We start from the raw sequence: 20,709 nt of genomic DNA, 5'->3' as shown, positions 1-20,709 counted from the left end.
TGATTCATAAGGGTGTCAAAGCTTACAGGGAGAAGGCAGAAGAACAGGGTTGGGAAAGAAAAATAGATCAGCCATGATCGAATCATGAGCAGATTCAATGAGCTGAATGGCTTAATTCTGCCCCAATGTCTTATGGTCCATGATATACATGATTTGTCATTTGCCTTCTTTCGGCATGGTGAAACAATATGGACAAGGCATGTTGAGAAATACAGTCATTAATTGACCACCTGGAGTCTTTTTCATAGTAAAACTTGTCACAATAACTCAGCAAGGACAGTGTCTGACCTGAGCTGTTTTGAGCTTGAAGCTGTTTTTTTTATCATTTTACAACTTGCATTGTAAAAATGAAACAGACTCTGGTCTCTAAGCTGTGACCACTCAAAATGGAAGGGAGCAGTTGGGAACCTTGAGGTTATGCACTGGGGTGTGTATGGGGAGAGTGAAAAGCACTACCTCCAAAACTACCCACCCACTCCCCCATCAGTCACCTGCCGCCCCATCTGCGGAAATACCACACTAGCCTCATCAACACCTCAGAACCCATAAAACCAGAGTGGAAGCAGGTAATTCTGGATCCAAAGGGAGTGCTGCAAAGAAGTAGAAAGATCTTTAAAAATATGTGGCAAGTGAATAATGAAGAAAGTTAGAATCTATCCAGACTAATATTGCTTCTTGCTCAGTAAGTCTACTGCTTAAAGACCTACTTGTACGTATCGGAGACTTGATTGAATAGAATTGAACTGGAGTTCTTACATTCCACAAAATGAAAAAATGAAAGAAAAGTTCACATTGTTAATGATAAGACTAGCAGACAAAGGAGCAGAATTAGGCCATTCGCTCCATCAAGTCTGTTCTGCCATTTCATCATGAGTGATATATTATCCCTCTCAGCTCCAATCTCCTGCCTTCTCCCCGTAACCTTTAATGCCCTGTTTAATCGGGAATCTATCAGCCTCCACCTTAAATATACTCAAGACTTGGCCTGCACAGTTGTCTGTGGCAATGAATTCCACTATTTAATCACCCCCTGGCTAAAGAAATTCCTCCTCATCTCTGTTCTGAATGAAAGTCCTTCTGTTCAGAGGCTGTGCCCTGTAGTCCTTGACTCCACCACTATAAGAAACATTCTCTCCACATCCACTCTGTCTGGGCTTTTCAATATTCGATAGGTTTCAATGAGATTCCACCCCACCCCCCATTCTTCTAAACTCCAGGGAGTAGAGGCCCAGAGCTATCAAATGCCCCTCATAGGTATATTAACCTTTCATTCCTGGGATTATTCTTGTGAACCTCCTCTGGGCCCTCTCCAATACCAGACATCTTTTCTTAGATAAGGGGCCCGAAACTGCTCACGGTACTCCAATCAGACTGCACTTTGAGTATTGTGTTGCATTAATAGAATATGAAAAATTGTTTACTAATACTCTGAAGCCAAAAATCAAGCTGCTGGAGGAACTGGAATGTGTTTATTATTGTCACATGCGTCAAAGTACAGTGAAAAGCTTGGCTAAAGAGTAGAGTCAGTGGGCTGAATAGCCTAATTCTGCTCCTTTGTCTTATGGTCTTACTGTTCATACAGATCAATTCATAACATTGAGATAATAAAAGGTAAAATAATAACTGAATGCAGGATAAAGTGTAATAACTACAGAGAGCGTGTAAGTGCAAGGGCATCACAAAGAAGGTTGTGGGGACAAGATGACATCTTATGGTACTAGGGAACCATTTGATAGTTTTATAACAGTGGGGTAGAAACTACTGTATCCTTGAGCCTGGAGGTACATGCTTTCGGGCTTTTGTATCTTCTGCTCAGTGGGAGAGGGAGAATTGGGAACGTCCGAGGTGGTGGAATCCTTAATTATGCTGAGTGCTTCACTGAAGCAGTAAGAAGCATAAACCGAGTCCATGGAGGGGAGGCTGGTTTTGGTGATGTGCTGAGCTGTGTCTACAACCCTTTGCAGTTTATTACAGTCATAGGTAGAGTAGTTGCCATACCAAGCCGTGAGACATCCAGATTGGATGCTGTCTGTGGTGCATCCATAAAATTGGTAAGGATTAATGGGGACATGCCGAATTTCTTTAGCCTCCTGAAGAAATAGAGGTGTTGGTGAGCATTCTTGACCGTGAACCCACATGAGGGGTTTTGACCTGGGTGGCATGTTATCATAATGGTTAGCACAACGCTTTACAGTACCAGTGACCTGGGTTCAATTCCCGCTGCTGCCTGTAAGGAGTTTGTACGTTCTCCCTGTGACCATAGGGATTTCCTCCCACAGTCCAAAGGTGTACCAGTTGGTAGGTTAATTGGTCGTTGTAACTTGTTTTGTGACTAGGCTGGGATTAAATCAGGGGGATTGCTGGGTGGCACTGCTCGAAGGGCTGGAAAGGCCTGTTCTGTGCTGTATCTCAATAAATAATAAAAAAAAATCAACATCTCTTGGTTTAATTCTATTTGAATAAGCCTTTGGTGAACAGAGTTAAAAGCCAAATTGAACAACTGCCAAAAGTTTCGCACGTACATAATACTATTAGAGCTGAAGTTAACTTAGGTTAAGTCAACTTAGCCTGAGATTTAACATGCAGTCCAAATTTCATTTGAAAGTCTAGTCACCTGCCTGATTTAATTTATTCCTTAATGAAGCAATTCTTTGGACCTACAGATGGTGTACAAGTCAGACCTGGAATGGCTTCGTGGAATTGGATGGAGTCCTGAAGGTTCACTGGAGGTTGAGAATGTTAAAAAAGCTGGGGAGATCCTGAGTGAGAAGAAGTACCGACAGCACCCTGATAAATTTAAGTTTACAAGCGTTCTTGATTCTCTTGAGCTGGTATTAGCCAAAAACAATGCTCAGAATCTAAATAAAGTAAGTGAAAATTATAGGCAATGATTTAATTTACTTTCAATCCTTTTTTACAGAATAAATAACCCTTAAGTACAGTAATTTCATATATATTAGGACTTCAGAATGTTAATTAGTACTGCATAGTCAAGATTATTTGTCATAAGGAACATTATATGGATAGACAGAAATATACATGCAACTTCCTTCCTCTTTTCAGGTCAGTTAATACCTTAGAGGAATATTTAGAGGATTCTGTTATGGTGATTATTCTTTGGGTTTATTGAGAATGCCCACAAGACAATGAATCTCAGGGTTGTATATGATGACATATTCAAAGTGCATTTTGAAGTAGATTTATTATCAAAATATATATACAACCCTGAGATTCATCTTCTCACAGACAGCCACAAAAAGAAATAGCATGGAACCCCTTTCAAAGAAAACATCAAACACCCAATGCGCAAAAATTACGCAAAAATTACGCAAATGGCAAAAAAAATGAGTGAATAACACATAGAATATTAAACATCAAACCACAGTCCTTGAAACAGTCCAGGAATGTTCAGTTTAGTTCAATTCAGTTCAGTACATGTATGTACTTCGATAATAACTTTTTTTTGAACTTTGAATGTGGATGAAATATCACTCCAGTCAATCAGGAAAATATTCAATCCCCAATCAAATATCTCTAGAACTTATTGGCTAGGTAAAACATTTATCTTTTGTTACTATGGTATAGGAAGGATAATTAACTGTTGTGTTTTCTTTCTGCAGCGCTTATACACTGAAGCTTGGGATGCTGATAAAACCACCATTCATGTTATGCCAGACACACCTGAAATTCTTCTGGCTAAGAGTAATTCTGCCAACGTTAGCCAGGTATTAACCAACACGACCATAAAGATTGGAACTTGGGTTTAATGTTTTTCATATACAAAATCTAATAAATCACGTATGTCTGTCAATTTAGAAACTTTACCACGAAGCATGGGAGAAATCCAAGCTTAAAGGTTATGACTTGCGTGCCGATGCCATTCCAATCAAGGCAGCAAAAGCATCCAGAGATATTGCAAGCATGGTAAGAGCTGTTCAGCAACTACTACAGATTTTGGTATTGCTGTCTGAGAGACACCAAAATCACTGTCAATGTTTAAACCAAACCTCTTTTCCTCACCATTAGTACAAATACAAAGAAGCCTACCGCAAGCAGCTTGGTCACCACATTGGCTGCCTCAGCCTCCAGGATGATCCCAAGATGGTCTGGTCCATGCACGTGGCCAAGATTCAGAGCGACAGGGAGTACAAGAAGGACTTTGAGAAGACCAAGACCAAATTCAACATGCCCGTAGACATGCTGGACATCCTGTTAGCCAAGAAATGCCAGACCCTGGTCAGTGACATTGACTACAGACATTACCTGCACGAATGGACCTGCCTCCCAGACCAGAATGATGTGATACAAGCAAAGAAGGCCTATGATTTGCAGAGCGATGTGAGTACTTCCCGTTCTTCCCCCACCCCCCACCCATCTTTTATTTGGAGAACTGGTTTATCAAAATTTTATGTTTCATGCCAAAAGACAACAAATAAATCCAGAATTGATCACAGGAGGAAATAAGGCTAAAATTAAACAGGGTGGAAATATAAAAGGCTGGGAATTTGCTGTATGGCACCAGAATTTCAAATGAAAGTTGCACACAAATTAATTTCTAGCAGACCATGTTAACAATTATTCTTGGTGAAGTCAAGCTCATTGAGTAAAAGGCCCAAGTGCTTCTGTGTGTATTTCAGTGGTTCAATTTAATATCAGAGAACGTATGCAGTATACTATCTGAAATTCTTAATCTTCATAGACATCCACGAAACAAAGAAAAAGAACCTCAATGAATGACAGAAATGTTAGAACCCCAAAGGCCCCCCACTCACAAGCAACAGCAAAAGCATCAACTCCCACCACCCACCATAGCAAAACCCCCAGAGACCGTGATCTAGAGTCCATCAAAAACTACCGCCCATCCCAACACTTCGACATTGCAGCCACGTTGCCTCATGTTTATCCTACATCATAATCCACATACTGATATCATATGTGTCTACATTGCAGATTTATTCCATTATCAGACTCTCAACTATCTTACAGCTTTCACAGAGCATGCTTAAACTAACTGGGAGTATCATTTCCTTTGGGTTTTATTGCTGAGATCCTCCTCTGTATTCTATGTAATACAGAGTTATGTGAAATCTAGTTTCTAAGCAATACTATTCCTTTGACACTAAACTGAAATTGAAACCTGTTATTTTGTTCCAAACACAATAGATTCTTCATCCAAAGGATCTTGAGAAGCTTATTGCACAAGAGGTTACTTGACTTGTGTGACCTAGTTAGTTTGTCAACATTATAATTGATAATATTTTTATCACAGCATATTGTCCTGAGGCACTTTATGTTAATGTTATCAAAGAAAATTTCAACCAAGCCACATAGGGAGCAAATTGAATAGATACCCAAAATTGGACATGGATTTTAATGAGTACCATTCTTAAAGGATGATAAATGGATGGAAAGATTTAGGGAGGAATTCCCAGAGATGAGAGCCAAAGACAAGAAACAGAAATTTTTTAAAAATGTGGAATGTTCAAAACAGACTGAACTAGAGGAGCACACCTCCAAAAGAACCATTTGTTGTGGTTTGGAGGTCTGTGTGTCTCAGTGACCCAGAGAGCTGTGCCAGCTGGAGTCAAGGCTTTTTGCTTTGGCTAATTGTAGGGTCGCCCATGCCAGACAAGTCAAAGGGTAGAGGCCAGACTAAGGGTGGTCCACTGGTCCTCAATGTTTTAGGGTTCAGCTCAGGCCTAACAACCCTGAATGGTAAAAACAAAATTGTTACGGAAACAGCAATGAAGAGTCCTTCTACATCTGAGTGTGACAGCATTCTTGAGTCTCCACCTAGGACTTGCATGGCTGACAGTAGTGAAAACCGAGAGGAAGCTACTGGCATGATGAAGGAAGCCCTGAACACTGTCATGGATGGAAAACCTTTATTGCTGCTCTAAACGCCTGTGGCATAGCGGGCGGTAGGTAAGAGGAGCATAGACATCAAAGAGCTATAAGGCTGAGTCACCCTTTGACTTCAAAGTGCCGAAGTAAGTATAGTTGGTGAGTAACACTCACACTGTGTTCAGTGTTTGTGATCAGAGATGGATTTTCCCATCTGAATACCCAGTATTAAATCTCTGAGGTGGTGCAAATTCAAATTTATAATACCAGATTTTAATCAATTACTTTGTTGAATTAAAGGAAATTTGAATAATAATCCAACATGGTTTAATGACTTGGTCTTGATTCTTGCAGTGACTGTATGTGTTCTAGTTGGGTCAAATGATTATCTGCATATCAATGTAACCCTCTGTGTGGCCTTTCTCTAGTGGGTTTACAAATCCGATATGGAATGGATGCGTGGTATTGGATGGATGCCCCATGACTCCTTTGATGTTAAGAAAGTGCAGAAAGCCCAGGAGATCCTCAGTGAGCGACTCTACCGTCAGCCTCCTGATCGGTTCAAGTTCACCAGCATTGTTGACGATCCCCGTATTGTCCAGGCTAAAACCAATGCAGACCAACTGAGTGATGTAAGGATTTTATTTATTAAACCACTTGTTTCATTTCTATTAATTCTGTGGCAATTCATATTGAGTCAGTATGTGTTCTAAGCATATTAATAGTGATTGAGTCATAGAGTCATAGAAAAATACAGCATGAAAACAGGCTCTAAATTTAAACTGCCTACTCCCATCGACCTGCACCTGGAGCACAGCCCTACCATCCATGTACCTATCCAAACGTTAAAATTGAGCGTGCATGCACCACTTGTGCTGGCAGCTCATTCCATACTTCCATGACCCTCTGAGTAAATAAGCTTCCCCACATGTTCCTCTTAAACTTTTCACTTTTCACCCTTAACCTATGACCTCTAGTTGCATTCCCACTCAACTTCTATGGAAAAAGCCAGCTTGCATTTACCCTATCTATAGCCCTCATAATTTTGTATATCTCTGTCAAATTGACTCTCAAACTTCTATGTTCTAAGGAATAAAATCCTAACCTATTCAATTATTCCACATTATTCAGGTCCTCCAGACACAGCGACATCCTTGTAAATTTTCTCTGTACTCTTTCAACCTTATGTGCATCTTTCCTATAGGTTGGTGATCAAAACTGTACACAATACTCCAAGTTAAGCCTCACCAATGAGATTGTATTAAGAAATTAAGCCTCACCAATATTAACGTTGAGTAGTTCACTTTTGCGTTATGGAGAATTACTGTAGGTTCTTTAGCACAATCTTTCATTGCTTGTTAGCCACTTCTTAAAATGGACCATTACAGTACTCCACATGAATCAATCCTATGAGTGATTCTTGAATCCAAGCGCTTTAGTAAATATAATCCAGACATCTGGTTTACTTGGGTATTTCAGTCTATAGCCACATTTTCTGAATGCATTCATTCTGTTTAACATTCACACAATTGAAATGAATATGCCCCATTTGCACACACTTTCAGATTTTAATATTTTTCCTCCTTGCCCCTTATCCAAGTTTTTCTCAGTATTCTTTTTATTTGCACAATTTGTTTTCTTTAGCACATTGCTTGTCAGTCTATGTTTCTGTATAGTTTTCTGTAAGTTCTACAGTATTCCTTTCTTCTTCTGTAAATGCTAGCAAGAAAATTGGGGTGGGACGGTAGCATACTGGTTAACACAACACTTTACAGTACTGGCAACACAGGAATCAATTCCCCTTGCTCCCTGTAAGGAGATAGAACGTTCTCCCCGTCACCACGTGGGTTTCCACCAGATGCTCTGCTTTCCTCCCATAATCCACAGAAGTACTGGTTGGTGAGTTAATTGGTCATTGTAAAATATCTGGTGCTTAGCCCAGGATTAAATCGGGGTGGGGGGGTGAAGAGTTGCTGGGTGACACGGCTCGAAGGGACAGAAGGGCCTGTTCCTCGCTGTATCTCAATGAAGAAATAAATAGAGTCTCAAGTTTGTATATGGTAACATATACATATGTTGCTAGTAAATTTGACTTTGACCTTAACTTGAGTTGTAGGATCTACAAACCTTAATTGTGAGTGTTCTTTCAAATGTTTCGGGGTAGTATTTCTTGTAAAGTCAGCAAAAGTCAGTGTAAGTACCCTATGCATTGTCAATGGGAGCGTTTAATAGGTAGTGGGAGTTTCTACCCTCAACTATAACTACCTTAAGGAACCAAAGTACATTTATGTCACCACATACAACCCTGAGATTCATTGTCTTGCCAGCATACTCAATAAATCCATAACAAAATAATAATGATAATTGAATCCATGAAAGACCGCACCAACCAGGGCATACAACTATATTAACCAATATATACTGAAAGTTGTATCTATGTTACCAAGTATTGCACCATTTTAATCTGTGTTGCCATTATTAAGAGCTTGTTCCATGTGTTAAACAATCATTATATTTATTTGTTTATTACTGGAAAAATAAATAATCCATTCTTTTCCACTGCCTTCAGCGACTGTACCACAGTGATTGGGAGAGAGACAAGCTCATAATTCACCTTCCAAATGACACACCTGAGATGCTGTTGTCCAAGCAGAACTCTGCAAACATCAGTTCGGTAAGCAATTCAAAATAACCCTTTAGCAATTGATGGGATTGTATTCATTATGTACAAACTTTGTAGATACTTATTTTTCCACACAAATATGAAGAGAATATATTTTGTCAAGACACATGCCTGAATTTAGTTCCAATGACTTAGTTCCTGCCAGTTTGTTGTCACAATACTGTCCATTCCCATTCCAATAAAATGATTTGATAGATCAATTTATGTTAAATTATTGAAAAGCAATAAGTGAATAATTTTGCAATTGCATTTTGTAATTGCTGCACTAATTTCAATTCTGCATTATCTTATCAACATCAACTGGGTGTAAATGAAAGCCAAAAGTAAACATTTACCTCAATCTTATAAGGAAGGTAGAGGCAACAGACTGGTAGGGGGAGAGAGTAGTTGGGTTGGAGGATTGCAGGCTGAAGGCTCATAGGGAATTTGGTGAGATGTGGATGTGACCCAGTGGTTGTGGAATGTGTGTGGTGAAGTGGGAGAGTTAAATGGAATGGAAAATATGTATGTAATGGGTAAAAGTAAGGGATGTGGTATTTATGGGCCTAATAAGGGAAGTTGTATGGATTCAGAGAAGAGTAGGGTGATAGTTTATGAAGATCAGGGAGAAATGTGACACCAGTGAGGAGGGACTTGGCAAAATGATTGTAAGTCTACATAGATTCTGGCCCACAATGTTATATTGATCCTTTAACCTACTCAAAGATCAATCTAACACTTCTGTTGGCCAGAAAGAACAATAATCAGGGAATAGGAATGGAGGTGGCCATCTTGTGAGACTGTCCTTGCAGCTGCCATTTTGTGAACTGTATGATCTGATTCTTGCTCTGGGATAATTTAATCAGAGCAATTGAACATGAGCACAAGTATTTTCTGCTAATAACCCTCAAAATCTGAATCCATTCTCAGACAAGTAACTATTTATTATGTAAAGTGGCTGGCTTGCAGGAGGAGCAGCCTATAATCTTGTTAGGCTCTATGTCTGGGTTACCAGGTTTGACCCATTCAGAATTGAAAAGAACGAAAGGTATGAGGCTGAGGGCAAAGGTCATAGAATAATAGTGGTCATAGCCCTGGAGCAGAGCCAATAAGATGATGACCTAAGTCAGTCAGGTGACCTCAAGCCAACAAGATTGAAGCGCAACATTTGAACTGGTGAGGAAAGATAAAAATGAAAGGCTTCAAATGCAAAGGAGTGACAACTCTCTGGAGATGAACCATCACAGATCACTGAAGTAAATAACCCCACATCAGACATGTGAAGAGTAGATCAGGAATACCTGGCCAGCATAGACTCCTTTGCCTGGGTATTACCTTTTCTATTCTTTGACTGTTCAAGAAAGGTCAAGGAAACACACAGGTATTTGTTTGCGTAAATTTGCGTGATTTTTAATTGAGACAATAAGGGTACTTGTCAGTACACTCAGATCCTCTATGTACCTAACTGATCATTATTACTAAGGAGTAGCCCTTGTTAGACCAACCGGTGGTGTAGTGGCACCAACACTGGACTTTGGGTCCTGAGTTCAAATCTGGCCGGGTCCCAACCTAGGCACTAGCAGTATCTGTGCGAAAGAAAGGCCAAGCAATCTACTTTTGCATAGAGTTGAAGTGAACAAAGGTCATTTCTATTTCCCTATGGACAATTACAGTAGGGTTGTCATGAGTGGACAGCGTCTCGACGGCACTCAACAACAATGCTTGTAACACTTCCCTCCCACATAGCCCACGGTTGTTCTTTCATCTATGTGCCTATTTAAGAGTCTCTAATGTTCTCTAATGTTCCTAATGTTTCTGCCCCTATTGTCACCCCAAGTCAAGTTGAGATGGAGAAGAGAAGAGTTTAACCCAAGTTTTGAGAGTGAGGTCAGCTTTGTCCAACGAGGAGTTGTAGAGTGTAGGTTCAGAGTGAGAGGTGAGAAGTGGGGCTGGGTGTTGGTGTGGGAAGAGAAGAGGGAGAGCATTAAGTGTGGATTTAATGGAGAAGGAGGATTTTTTTAAAAATTTGGTCTTGGATGGAATGGGTCTAGCAAGATGCATGTATTTGGTGGGAACATTTGATTCTGAATAGCTTGATTATTGTTTTTATGCTGTATTGACGGTTCTATTGCTTTCTTTTTTTGTTGTATAGAAATTATATAAACTTGCCTGGGAAGAATCTAAGATGAAAGGCTATGAACTCGGAAAAGATGCCATCTCTATTCAGGCTGCAAAAGCTTCCAGAAATATTGCCAGTGATGTAAGTTTGCTCACGGGTTTAAATGATGCTAGTAGTGGCTAAGAATTGCTCAGGCAATTAGGGTAATACTTTCATTCAGAAATTAATAGCAGCAGACGGAGTGAAGCAGGACACTAGGGATCCAAGTGGACAGGAAGTGCACTTAGATGTTGCATTCTGCAATAAAATTGAAGAATTGAAAAATTGTGTATTGGGAATATGGAGAAAAAAGATAGATTAAAAGGGGGAGAGACCCCACATGCAAACACCTCAAGATATTAGTGAGTAATAAACATGAGAACGTCTGTAGATGCTGGAAATCCAAAGCAATACACACAAAATGCTGGAGGAACTCAGCAGGTCAGGCAGCATCAATGGAAATGAATACATAGTTGAAATTTTGGGTTGAGACCCTTCTTCAGGACTGAGAAACAAGGGGGAAGATGTCAGAAAGTATTTGGGAGCCTGAACATTTGACTTCACTAATTGGATGTGGGCTGTGACAACTGTGATATCAGCCTAATATTATCAATTTACTGCTTTCCCAGGGAAGGTTAGGAGGTTAGCGGTAGTGAAGGGAAAAGGGATTGGAGATGTGAAGACATGGATGATGTGGATCAAATATAGAAGTAAAATTCTATGCAGATTATTAAAGGTGTTCAATGAGGTGCAAACTGATTTCATTCTATTCAAAACACTACTCATAAAATTATTCACATTTATTTTTTGAATCGTGGAAGCCATTAGAAAGGTTGGGTGAATTTGATATCAAATCCAATAGATGAGAAAGGAAGAAGGAGAAAAGATGTTTGGATCAAAAGAGCAAGAAGTTGAAAGAAAATTTTTTTTGCAATTTTTTCCTAATATTTATCATACCAGCTTTTATTTATTTAAATGGTGGCACTGGGGCAAAATTTTCCATAACTATACAATAGGTGTTTAAAAAAAACTAACAGAAATCTTCATGTATATGAAAAATAGGATCTATTTTTGAGAATTAATTAGAGACAGATCATTGCAAAGGCTGGAATCTACAGCAACACATAGAGTGCTGGAAGAACTCTAAGTCAGGCAGCATCTGTGCGGTAAGCTGTTGATTTAGGTCGAGACCTATCATTGTGGATCAGGGGTTCCTAACCTGAGGTCCAAAGACCACTCGGTAAATGGCATTGTTCCACAGCATGAAAAAGGTGGGGAATCCTTGTTATAGATGAAGGGTCCTGATTCAAAATGTCAATTGTTCACTTCTCCATAGGTGCTGCTTGATTTGTTAGCCCCTCCAGCAGTTTGTGTGTTACTTGAGATTTAATTGGTATAGGAATGTCTGTGTACATTAATGTCTTTCCTAAAGCTGAACTTTAATGGAATGTATACTAAGAATGTAGCTTCACCTAACTTTAGGACCATGATTGTGGTTTTTCTGATCATGATCTTAATAAGAATTGTACTTCTTTTGCTTCTAGTATCAATACAAAATGGTCTACCGCAAGCAGCTTGGCCACCACGTTGGATGCCGAGACATTTATGATGATCCCAAGATGGTCTGGTCCATGCATGTGGGCAAGATGCAGAGTGACAGGGAGTACAAGAAAGACTTCGAGAAAACCAAATTCAAGTTTAACATGCCAGTTGATATGCTGGACATCCTGTTGGCCAAGAAATGTCAGACCCTGGTCAGTGACATTGACTACAGGCATTACCTGCACCGTTGGACCTGCCCCCCAGACCAGAATGATGTGATCCAGGCAAAGAAGGCCTACAATTTGCAGAGTGATGTGAGTATTATTTTACTACCTCTCGGACATCAATAAATCTTTCAGAATGAGTAAATAATCACAGATTAATGTAAGCTAGTTGTCTTTAGTAGTGAACTATAGGTGGCCACATTAATAGGAAGCTATGAGATTACATGAAGTAGAGGAACAGGGGGATGCTGGAGTACAAATGTGTCAACGATTAAATATACATGACAAAATAGCAGGCCAGAAGGAATGTCAACCAAGCACTAGGTTTTAATTTCTTGAGGGATAGATTTAGAAAGTATTGTAAATGCTGCAAAAAAAAACCTTTTTTTTTCTGCACGGTGTGCTGTGTATGCCTCTGGTTGCTACATTGATAAAAAGTATATAGAGCAAAGGTGAGCAGGCACAGAATATTTACAATGATAAAGAATATAGAGCCAATGATGAGCACACACAGAATGTTTACAATGATAAAGCAGGAAATATCAGGATAAAGTGGACAGAATGAACTGTTTGTTAAATTCATGAGGTTGTAGAGCACCACAGTGTACAGAATCGTTGGTTGAATGAGTCCATGCTGACCACCACTTCCACCCAGCTAGTCCCAATTTCCTGCATTCAGCCCATATTCCTCTGAGACCCACCCCTCCATTTATCGATTCAAGTGGTACTATTCTACCTGTCTCAACTGCTTCCTCTGGCCACTGTTTCCATCTATTGAGAGGTTCAAAGTACATTTATTATCAAAGCATATATGCAGTATATAACCCTTAGACTTGTCTTTCCACAGACAGCCACAAAACAATGAAAACCATTGAAGCCTTTCAAAGAAAAACATCAAACCCCACCCAAGTCCCTTTAAGATCTTTTTCACGCTCACCTTAAAACTAGGACCCGCTAGTTTTGAACTCTCCTGCTCTGAGGAAAAGATGGTTACCATCCACCTTCTCCACGAACCTTCTAATTTTAACACTTCAGTAAGGTAGTCCCTCGTTCTCCTGTTGTCCCACAGAATAAAAACTTAGCCTGGTCAGCCTCTCTCTGTAACCCAGTCCCCTGGTCCTGGAGACATCTTTGTAAATCTTCTCTGCACTCTTTCCAGTTTAACTACAGAATTCCTATAACAGGATGACCAAACCATATACAGTACTCCCAAGTGCAGCCTCAGCAATGACTTACAGTATATAACTGCAAAATAATATCTAACTCCTATATGCAGCACCATTAATAATTAAGAACAGTGCGTGAAACATCTTTCTCACCACTCAGTCTACCTGTAATGCCATTTTCAATTAACTATGCAGAGCTATGAGGCTACCCAGATAGAATATGAGGTGTTGCTTCGCCTGGGCCTCCAATCTGACAGCATGAACATCAGTTTCTCCAACCTGATAATTTCCCCCTCCTTCCCCTTCCCTTCTTTTCCATTTCCCAATTTGTCCCCTCTCTCATCCCTTTTTTGCTACTCACCTGCTTATCACCTCCCTCTAGTGCTCCTCCTCCTTCCTTTTTTCCCATGATGAACTCTCTTCTCCTATCAGATTCCTTCTTCTTCAGCCCTTTACCGGTTCCACCTATCAGCTCCCAGTTTCTCACTTCATCCCCCTTAACCCAACTACCTGGCTTCAACTATCACCTTCTACCTTGTACTGCTTCCCCCTCTCCCCCACCACCTTAGCCTGGCTTCTTCCCCCTTTCTTTCCAGGCCTGGTGAGGGGTCTCTACCTGAAAAGTTGAATGTTTAATCCTCTCCGTAGATGTTGCCTGACCTGCAGAGTTCCTCCAGCATTTTGTCAATGTTGCTCTGGATTTCCATCATCAGCAGAATATCTTGTGTTTATTCATTCTAAGAAACAATCTTAAAGCCCCACCTTCTGCTTCCTGCCTCCAAACCAATGTTGATTCCACTTGACCAGATTTCAGTAGATTCCATAGAAGCCAACCTTCCAGAGCAGCGTACCAGGATAATCTATTTGAGGCATTTGTATTATGAAACCATGTTAGAATGGATGCAGAGAGAACGTTCCTACTTGTGGTGAAGAGTGTAAATGGATTTCATCAGTAAATATTCAGATTAAGTTATTGTCACATATACGCTGCAGTATGATGAAATTCCTTAATCATGTGAAGCGCATGGTAAAAAAATAGATAGTAAAGATAATATTAAATACAGCAACAAGTGCAAAACAACAGAATAGTGCAAGGATAGTAGTGGAATATGAAATGAGTGGATTCCGGTTAATTGGGACACATCTGGACCAGTACATTTTGATCCAATTAACTGGCTGCCCCAGTTAGGTATAAAAAGACAAGCTGAATAATAAATTATGTATTTAAATGAAATGCAGAACAAATTAGAATACTACCAATAGCAGTACAGTACCATAAAACTGTATTAGTTCCTAATTGATGGAGGAATTCATTCAGTGCACACAATGAACAAAATCAGCATGGACACCTAGTGCAGATAATGGACTGCTTTTGTACAATGCTCTCCATGATTGCTTCCTCCAAATCTTCACTTTCATTGTAACATTCAAAATGATTGTCAATACCTTCAAATTCTTCGTAGTTGAAGTAGCGAAGATTGTTTCATTTTCACTCCTAGCTGTGTCTGGCATCTCCAAGCATGAATGCTTCAAACCACAGTGAACAAAACAGTTCTGAATTGTCTTACTGTTTATTTCCTGCCAACTATCAATGACAAAATTCACTGCTTTTGAACACAAACACACACAACTGACGCCATTTAAAAATATTCACTTTAAGTATGGCACAGCATCTAACAGCCACACAAGTACACGTGACTGCCACTAGTTAAAAACATTTCAGCATGTCTCCTGCCTCAAAGTGGTATGATGTTCCAAATAAATGAAGGGAATCCTGGTAATTTTCTGGATTAGTTTTTTGTTCTTTAAATGTTGTTCCAAATAAGCAGCTGCCCCAATTAACCAGAATCCACTGTAGTGCATAAAGAAGAGGGATTCCCAAACTAGGGTCCATGGACACCTTGCTTAATAGTATTGACCCATGGTGTAAAAAAAGGGTAGGGAACCCTTGTCCAAAATGACAATAGTGGAATAACTAAGAGAGGCTGAATTAAGAGTTGGAGAATATGACGGCATTACAGAGAAGGGGATGTGAAAAAGGTGACTGGTTCAGAAGTCTGATAGCAGTGGGGAAGAAGCTGTTCTTGTGCCTGTGAATTCAAGATTTTAGGCAGGCACTAGAAAGTCAATAGGGATATAAAAGGTGTTCCTTTATCCAAAATACAGAATTCCCTACCATAGGGAGTAGTTGAGATATCAATGCTTTTAAAATAAGGCTGGACACTAATATGAGAGAGGAGAGATTAAAGAGCTACAGGGTTCGATTAAATGAGGTAAAGCATGAACAGGACTGAGTGGAGCATAAATATTGTGATATTTTGGTTGGGCCAAATGACTGTCTGCGTATCAACCTAATCCTCTGTGTGGCCTTTCTCTAGTGGGTTTACAAATCCGATATGGAATGGATGCGTGGTATTGGATGGATGCCCCATGACTCCCTTGATGTTAAGAAAGTGCAGAAAGCCCAGGAGATCCTCAGTGAGCGACTCTACCGTCAGCCTCCTGATCAGCTCAAGTTCACCAGCATTGTCGACCTACCCAGTATTGTCCAGGCTAAAACCAACGCGGAACAATTAAGTAATGTAAGAAACTTAACATCACTCAATAAGAATGGGAAATGGTTAGGAAAACACAGCAGGTGAGGCCGCAGTAACATGTCTAATCGAATTTCCTTTGAATGCATTAAGAGTTGGGAAATCAAGCATCTATGGTAGGATAAGCACCAAGAAAAGCAGGATTAAAGAGATTGGTATAGGCTGAGGAAAGCTTGTAAGAGAAGCTGACCTATCTGGATGAGGTGAAAGAAAGGAAGGAAAAGAAAGACAGCACAAGGATTGTGAGAAACCAAATGGTGTAGTTGCTGGAAATCTGAAATACAAAGTAATGCTGGGAAAGTCCAACTTCTGCTGGGATGTTCTTCCCTGAAAATCCAGGGATTTTCTTGGAATAGAGTAATACACCATAGACAGAGAATCGGAGTGTGATGGAGAATAAAAGTGACAAGAATAAAAGGACAAAAAAAGTAAGGGTTCTACATTTAATTTCTCCAATATAATGCAGATTGTATTGTCAGGCACACTGAAGTTGAATAGGTCCAAGTGAATTACTGCTTCACCTTGACGTGCTGGTCTCTGGATGAAGGATTAAGATCAACGGGCAGATATTGCATCTCCAGAAGTTACTCAGGAAGATGGCATAAGAAGGGGAAAGAGTGCTGGTGGTGATGGAAGAGCATTCCCAGGAATCGAGCACACTGCAGTTCCTTTAGAATCCTGAAAGATGGGGGTGGGCAAGGTGTTGATGCTTTGTGTGAAGAGAGAGAGAAGGGAGGGCAAGGGAGGGGGAGGGAGAGGGGAGGTTGGAGGAGGGAGGGGGAGGGAAGGGAGCTTCAGGGCTTCAATGTTTCTTTTGTCCTATGGGGTTTCTTGTTTCATGGATGTCTGTGAAGAGGACAAATTTTAGGTTGTGTACTGTATACACTCTCTGATATTAAATTTACTTCGAAACCTTAGAAAAGGGGGGCACAAGTTGCATCTGGTGGGGAAGTTTGCTAAAGATGGTGGGCATTACCAGAGGATGCCACCAGGTGAATATTTCCAGCATTTTCTGTCTTTCCTTTAAACTTTGCTACGGAGTTTTGGGTTCTCCGCAAGGCCTTATGCTTTCCTTTATACAATTCAAATTGATCCCATGTGGATTTATTTTGAATTTAATTTTTTTCTTGAACAATTACAGCTAAAATACAAAGAAGCATGGGAAAAGGATAAATTACAGATTCACGTCCTTCCTGATACTCCAGAAATATTGCTGGCAAAAACCAATGCTGCCAATGTTAGTCAGGTAAGGTAAAATATGTATTTAAAATAAACATGATATAAATTTTGCCATTAATCAAGGGACATTTTAGATGGAAAATCAGCGTTTGGTTATGTTACTGAACTAATGGTTAGAAACAGAATTTCAAATCCTACCAATAAGTTTATTGACTTAACCTCCTTCTGCTGCCTATACTGTAAGGAGTCGGTACGTTCTGCCCCTGACTGCGTGAGTTTCCTTCGAGTGTTCCAGTTTCCTCCTACAGTCCAAAGATGTATCAGCTGGTAGCTTAATTGGTCATCGTATATTGTCCTGTGATTAGGCTAAGGTTAAATCGAGGGTTATTGGGCAGCGTGCTCAAAGGACCAGAAGGACTGCTCTGTGTTGTATCTCAATAAATAAATAATAGCACAGTACAGGCCCTTTGACACAAAATGTTGTGCTGACCTTTTTAAAATACTCCACGATGCTTCGCTCTTCAATAGCCCTCCATTTGATTTTTATCCATATGCCTATCTAAGAGTCTCTTAAAAGTCTCTAATGTATCTGCCTGTACTACCACACCTGGTGTTCTCTGTGTAAATACACCTACCTGTGATACACCTTCTAACACATTCTTCTTCACTCCAAAGTGCAGTAAATTTCCTCTACACCCTCTCTAAAGTTTCCACCTTCTTCCCATAATGAGGTGACCAGAAATAAACACAATACTCCAAATATGGTCTAGCCAGAGTTTTACAGAGTTCCAATGTTACCTCACAGCCTTAGAACTCTGGCTTCATCCCACTGTCCAAAGATGTACCGATTGTTAGGTTAATTGGTCATTGTAAATTGTCCTGTAACTAGGCAAGGATTAAATCGTGGGATTGCTGTGCAGCGTGGCTTCTAGGGCTGGAAGTGCCTATTCCACGCTGTATCTCAATAAATAAATAAATGTAAATATCATCGCCAAAGGCAGAACAATCCCTTGCTTTCTGTAATGACCTGCGGTATATCCCGTCCAGCCCCAGGGACTTACCTAACTTAATGTTTTTCAAAAGTTCCAGCATATTCTCTTTCTTAATGCTAACATGTTCTAGCTTATCAGCCTTTTCTACGCGGTTATCAGATTGGTCAAGTTTATTTTTAACTATGTTATACTTCGATCGTGTTGGCACGTGGCCAAGTGGTTAAGGCGTTTGTCTAGCGATCCGAAAGTCGCTAATTCGAGTCCTGGCTGAGGTAGCATGTTGCGTCCTTGAGCAAGGCACTTAACCACACATTGTTCTGCGACAACACCGGTGCCAAGCTGTATGGGTCCTAATGCCCTTCCCTTGGACAACATCGGTGGCATGGAGAGGGGAGACTTGCAGCATGGGCAACTGCTGGTCTTCCATACAACCTTGCCGAGGCCTGCGCCCTGGAAACCTTCCAAGGTGCAAATCCATGGTCTTATGAGACTAACGGATGCCTATATATATTTAGATCCAAGTTTCCTCTCACTGGTGAATACTTCGGCTACAATGCTCACACCAGTACTGGTGCACTTGAAAGTACTGGTTTGCTGAAGACATTGATTTTTTTTTATCATTTTAAAAGGCAGAAATTTGCTGCCCTTGCTGAGTATAGCCCTTGTGACCAAAAAGCCAACATGAAAACATACAACAGCATCTGAAATGGCCTAGTAATCAGGTGACATGCCTGCAAAGAGAACTGAGGTTCTAAGACCATCCTCATTGTCAATAAATTTGGAACCCACTGGTAATGAAAATGAGGCTAAAGTATTTTCAATTATCTTTAGCAAGAAATACAAATTAATCTTAAAGGCACGGAGTCATAGAGCGATATAACTTCGATATAGACCCTCGGCCCAGCAAACTCCCTGCTGGCCTCCCAGCTTGTCCCAGTGTGTGTTGTGACTAGCTAGTAATTTCCATAATTAGCTACAGACTTTGGCAATATTGCTCATAACTGGTGAATTGATGAACAATAAAGAGGTTATATTTCTGTTATACTTAGCCTTCAAACCAAATTTCTTTTTTGAGAATGCTATGTCAGGGAGAGGCTTTAAGGAGTTCAAGTTTAAAAGGTCTTTGCCTTGAGGAACATTTATAGAGTGTGTTAACTATCAACCAGACAAGTAACTAGATTTCTAATTAAAACATTTGTATGAAACAACTTCTATCTTAAGGGTTAATTTATTAATTTTGAAGTGATTAACAGAGTAAAATTGTTGTTTACCCATTCTGCTTTACATTACTTTACTCTGAAATTTTATTGTAGAATTCAAAGACTGCTAGATATGAATTAGCATCATGTAGGTAATAGCGTGACTTGCTGTACCAGACTAATCATTCAGCATCTTCCTCAAGTCATACTGCTATTGAGTAATTTATACTTCTGCTTCTTCATAGAAAATTTACACAGATGCCTGGGAAGGTATGAAGAAATCTACAAATTATCATGCTGATGCTATATCTATTCAAAGTGCAAAGGCTTCCAGAAGTATTGCAAGTGATGTGAGTATAGAACAATTGACTAAATGTTGATTTTTCTGTGTTTGTGCAAATTATTTTGACTGAAAAAATTTACAGTCAATGTCTCTAATAGAAGCAGTAGGGACTAAAAATCACAACAATTAACTAATGGCTCTAAATCTTTTATAATATTCTTTTCTCTGATTATATGTGTTTTAGATATTTCAGTTCTGTATAATCATTGGTATTCAAGGCAAGTTTTTGGGAATTGGTACCTTTTTCTATGCACCTTTGCCCTGAGATTTGAGCACACCTGTTTACTTTTGATAAGACAAATACAAAAAGTTATTTGAGGAATTTGCTAAAATGTTGTTTGATGGGCATGCTATAAACCATAATCTGTGTCACTAGGACCAAAACGTGTTAATAATACCTGCCTTCAGACTGATATGTGTACATAAAGTACTGTACAGAACAAGTCATTTATACCAAATGTTGCATAGAGTCATGGACTAATACAGCATGGAAACAGGCCCTTTTGTTTAACTGGTCCATGCCAGCCCAAGTATCCAATCTTTCCCACCCACCTAGCTTCATCTATCACCTTTTAACTAGCCTCCTTCCCTTACCCTCGCCGCCCCCACCTTTTTATTCTGGCGTCTTCCCTCTTCCTTCTCAGTCCTAAAGAGGGGTCTCAGCCCAAAACGTCGACTGTGTATTCATTTCCATAGATGCTGCCTGACCTACTGAGTTCCTCTTGCATTTTTGTGTGTATTACTTTGGATTTACGGCATCTGCAGACTCTCCTGTGTTTATGATTTGATCCTCCCTGTTAGTCCCA

The 20,709-nt window shown here is 39.9% G+C and overlaps 1 protein-coding gene across 11 annotated transcripts in view; it reads left to right on the top strand.

Moving 5' to 3' along the window:
* The window catches only part of neb (nebulin), a 355,138-nt gene that overhangs the window by 154,233 nt on the left and 180,196 nt on the right, over nt 1–20,709 (top strand). For all 11 annotated transcript variants that reach the window (XM_072258677.1, XM_072258676.1, XM_072258675.1 and 8 more), the window contains exons 66-76: nt 2,664–2,867; nt 3,621–3,725; nt 3,817–3,924; nt 4,027–4,338; nt 6,273–6,476; nt 8,414–8,518; nt 10,659–10,766; nt 12,209–12,520; nt 15,975–16,178; nt 17,332–17,436; nt 19,806–19,910. In XM_072258677.1, coding sequence (XP_072114778.1) covers nt 2,664–2,867; nt 3,621–3,725; nt 3,817–3,924; nt 4,027–4,338; nt 6,273–6,476; nt 8,414–8,518; nt 10,659–10,766; nt 12,209–12,520; nt 15,975–16,178; nt 17,332–17,436; nt 19,806–19,910 — 1,872 coding nt within the window. The remainder of the gene's footprint in view (nt 1–2,663; nt 2,868–3,620; nt 3,726–3,816; nt 3,925–4,026; nt 4,339–6,272; nt 6,477–8,413; nt 8,519–10,658; nt 10,767–12,208; nt 12,521–15,974; nt 16,179–17,331; nt 17,437–19,805; nt 19,911–20,709) is intronic.

The sequence above is a fragment of the Mobula birostris genome, chromosome 5 (genome assembly GCF_030028105.1).
Source record: "Mobula birostris isolate sMobBir1 chromosome 5, sMobBir1.hap1, whole genome shotgun sequence".
Taxonomy (NCBI): Eukaryota; Metazoa; Chordata; class Chondrichthyes; order Myliobatiformes; family Myliobatidae; genus Mobula; species Mobula birostris.
The sequence above is the reverse complement of the archived record's forward strand: the minus strand, read 5'-3'. Positions and strand labels throughout refer to the sequence as shown.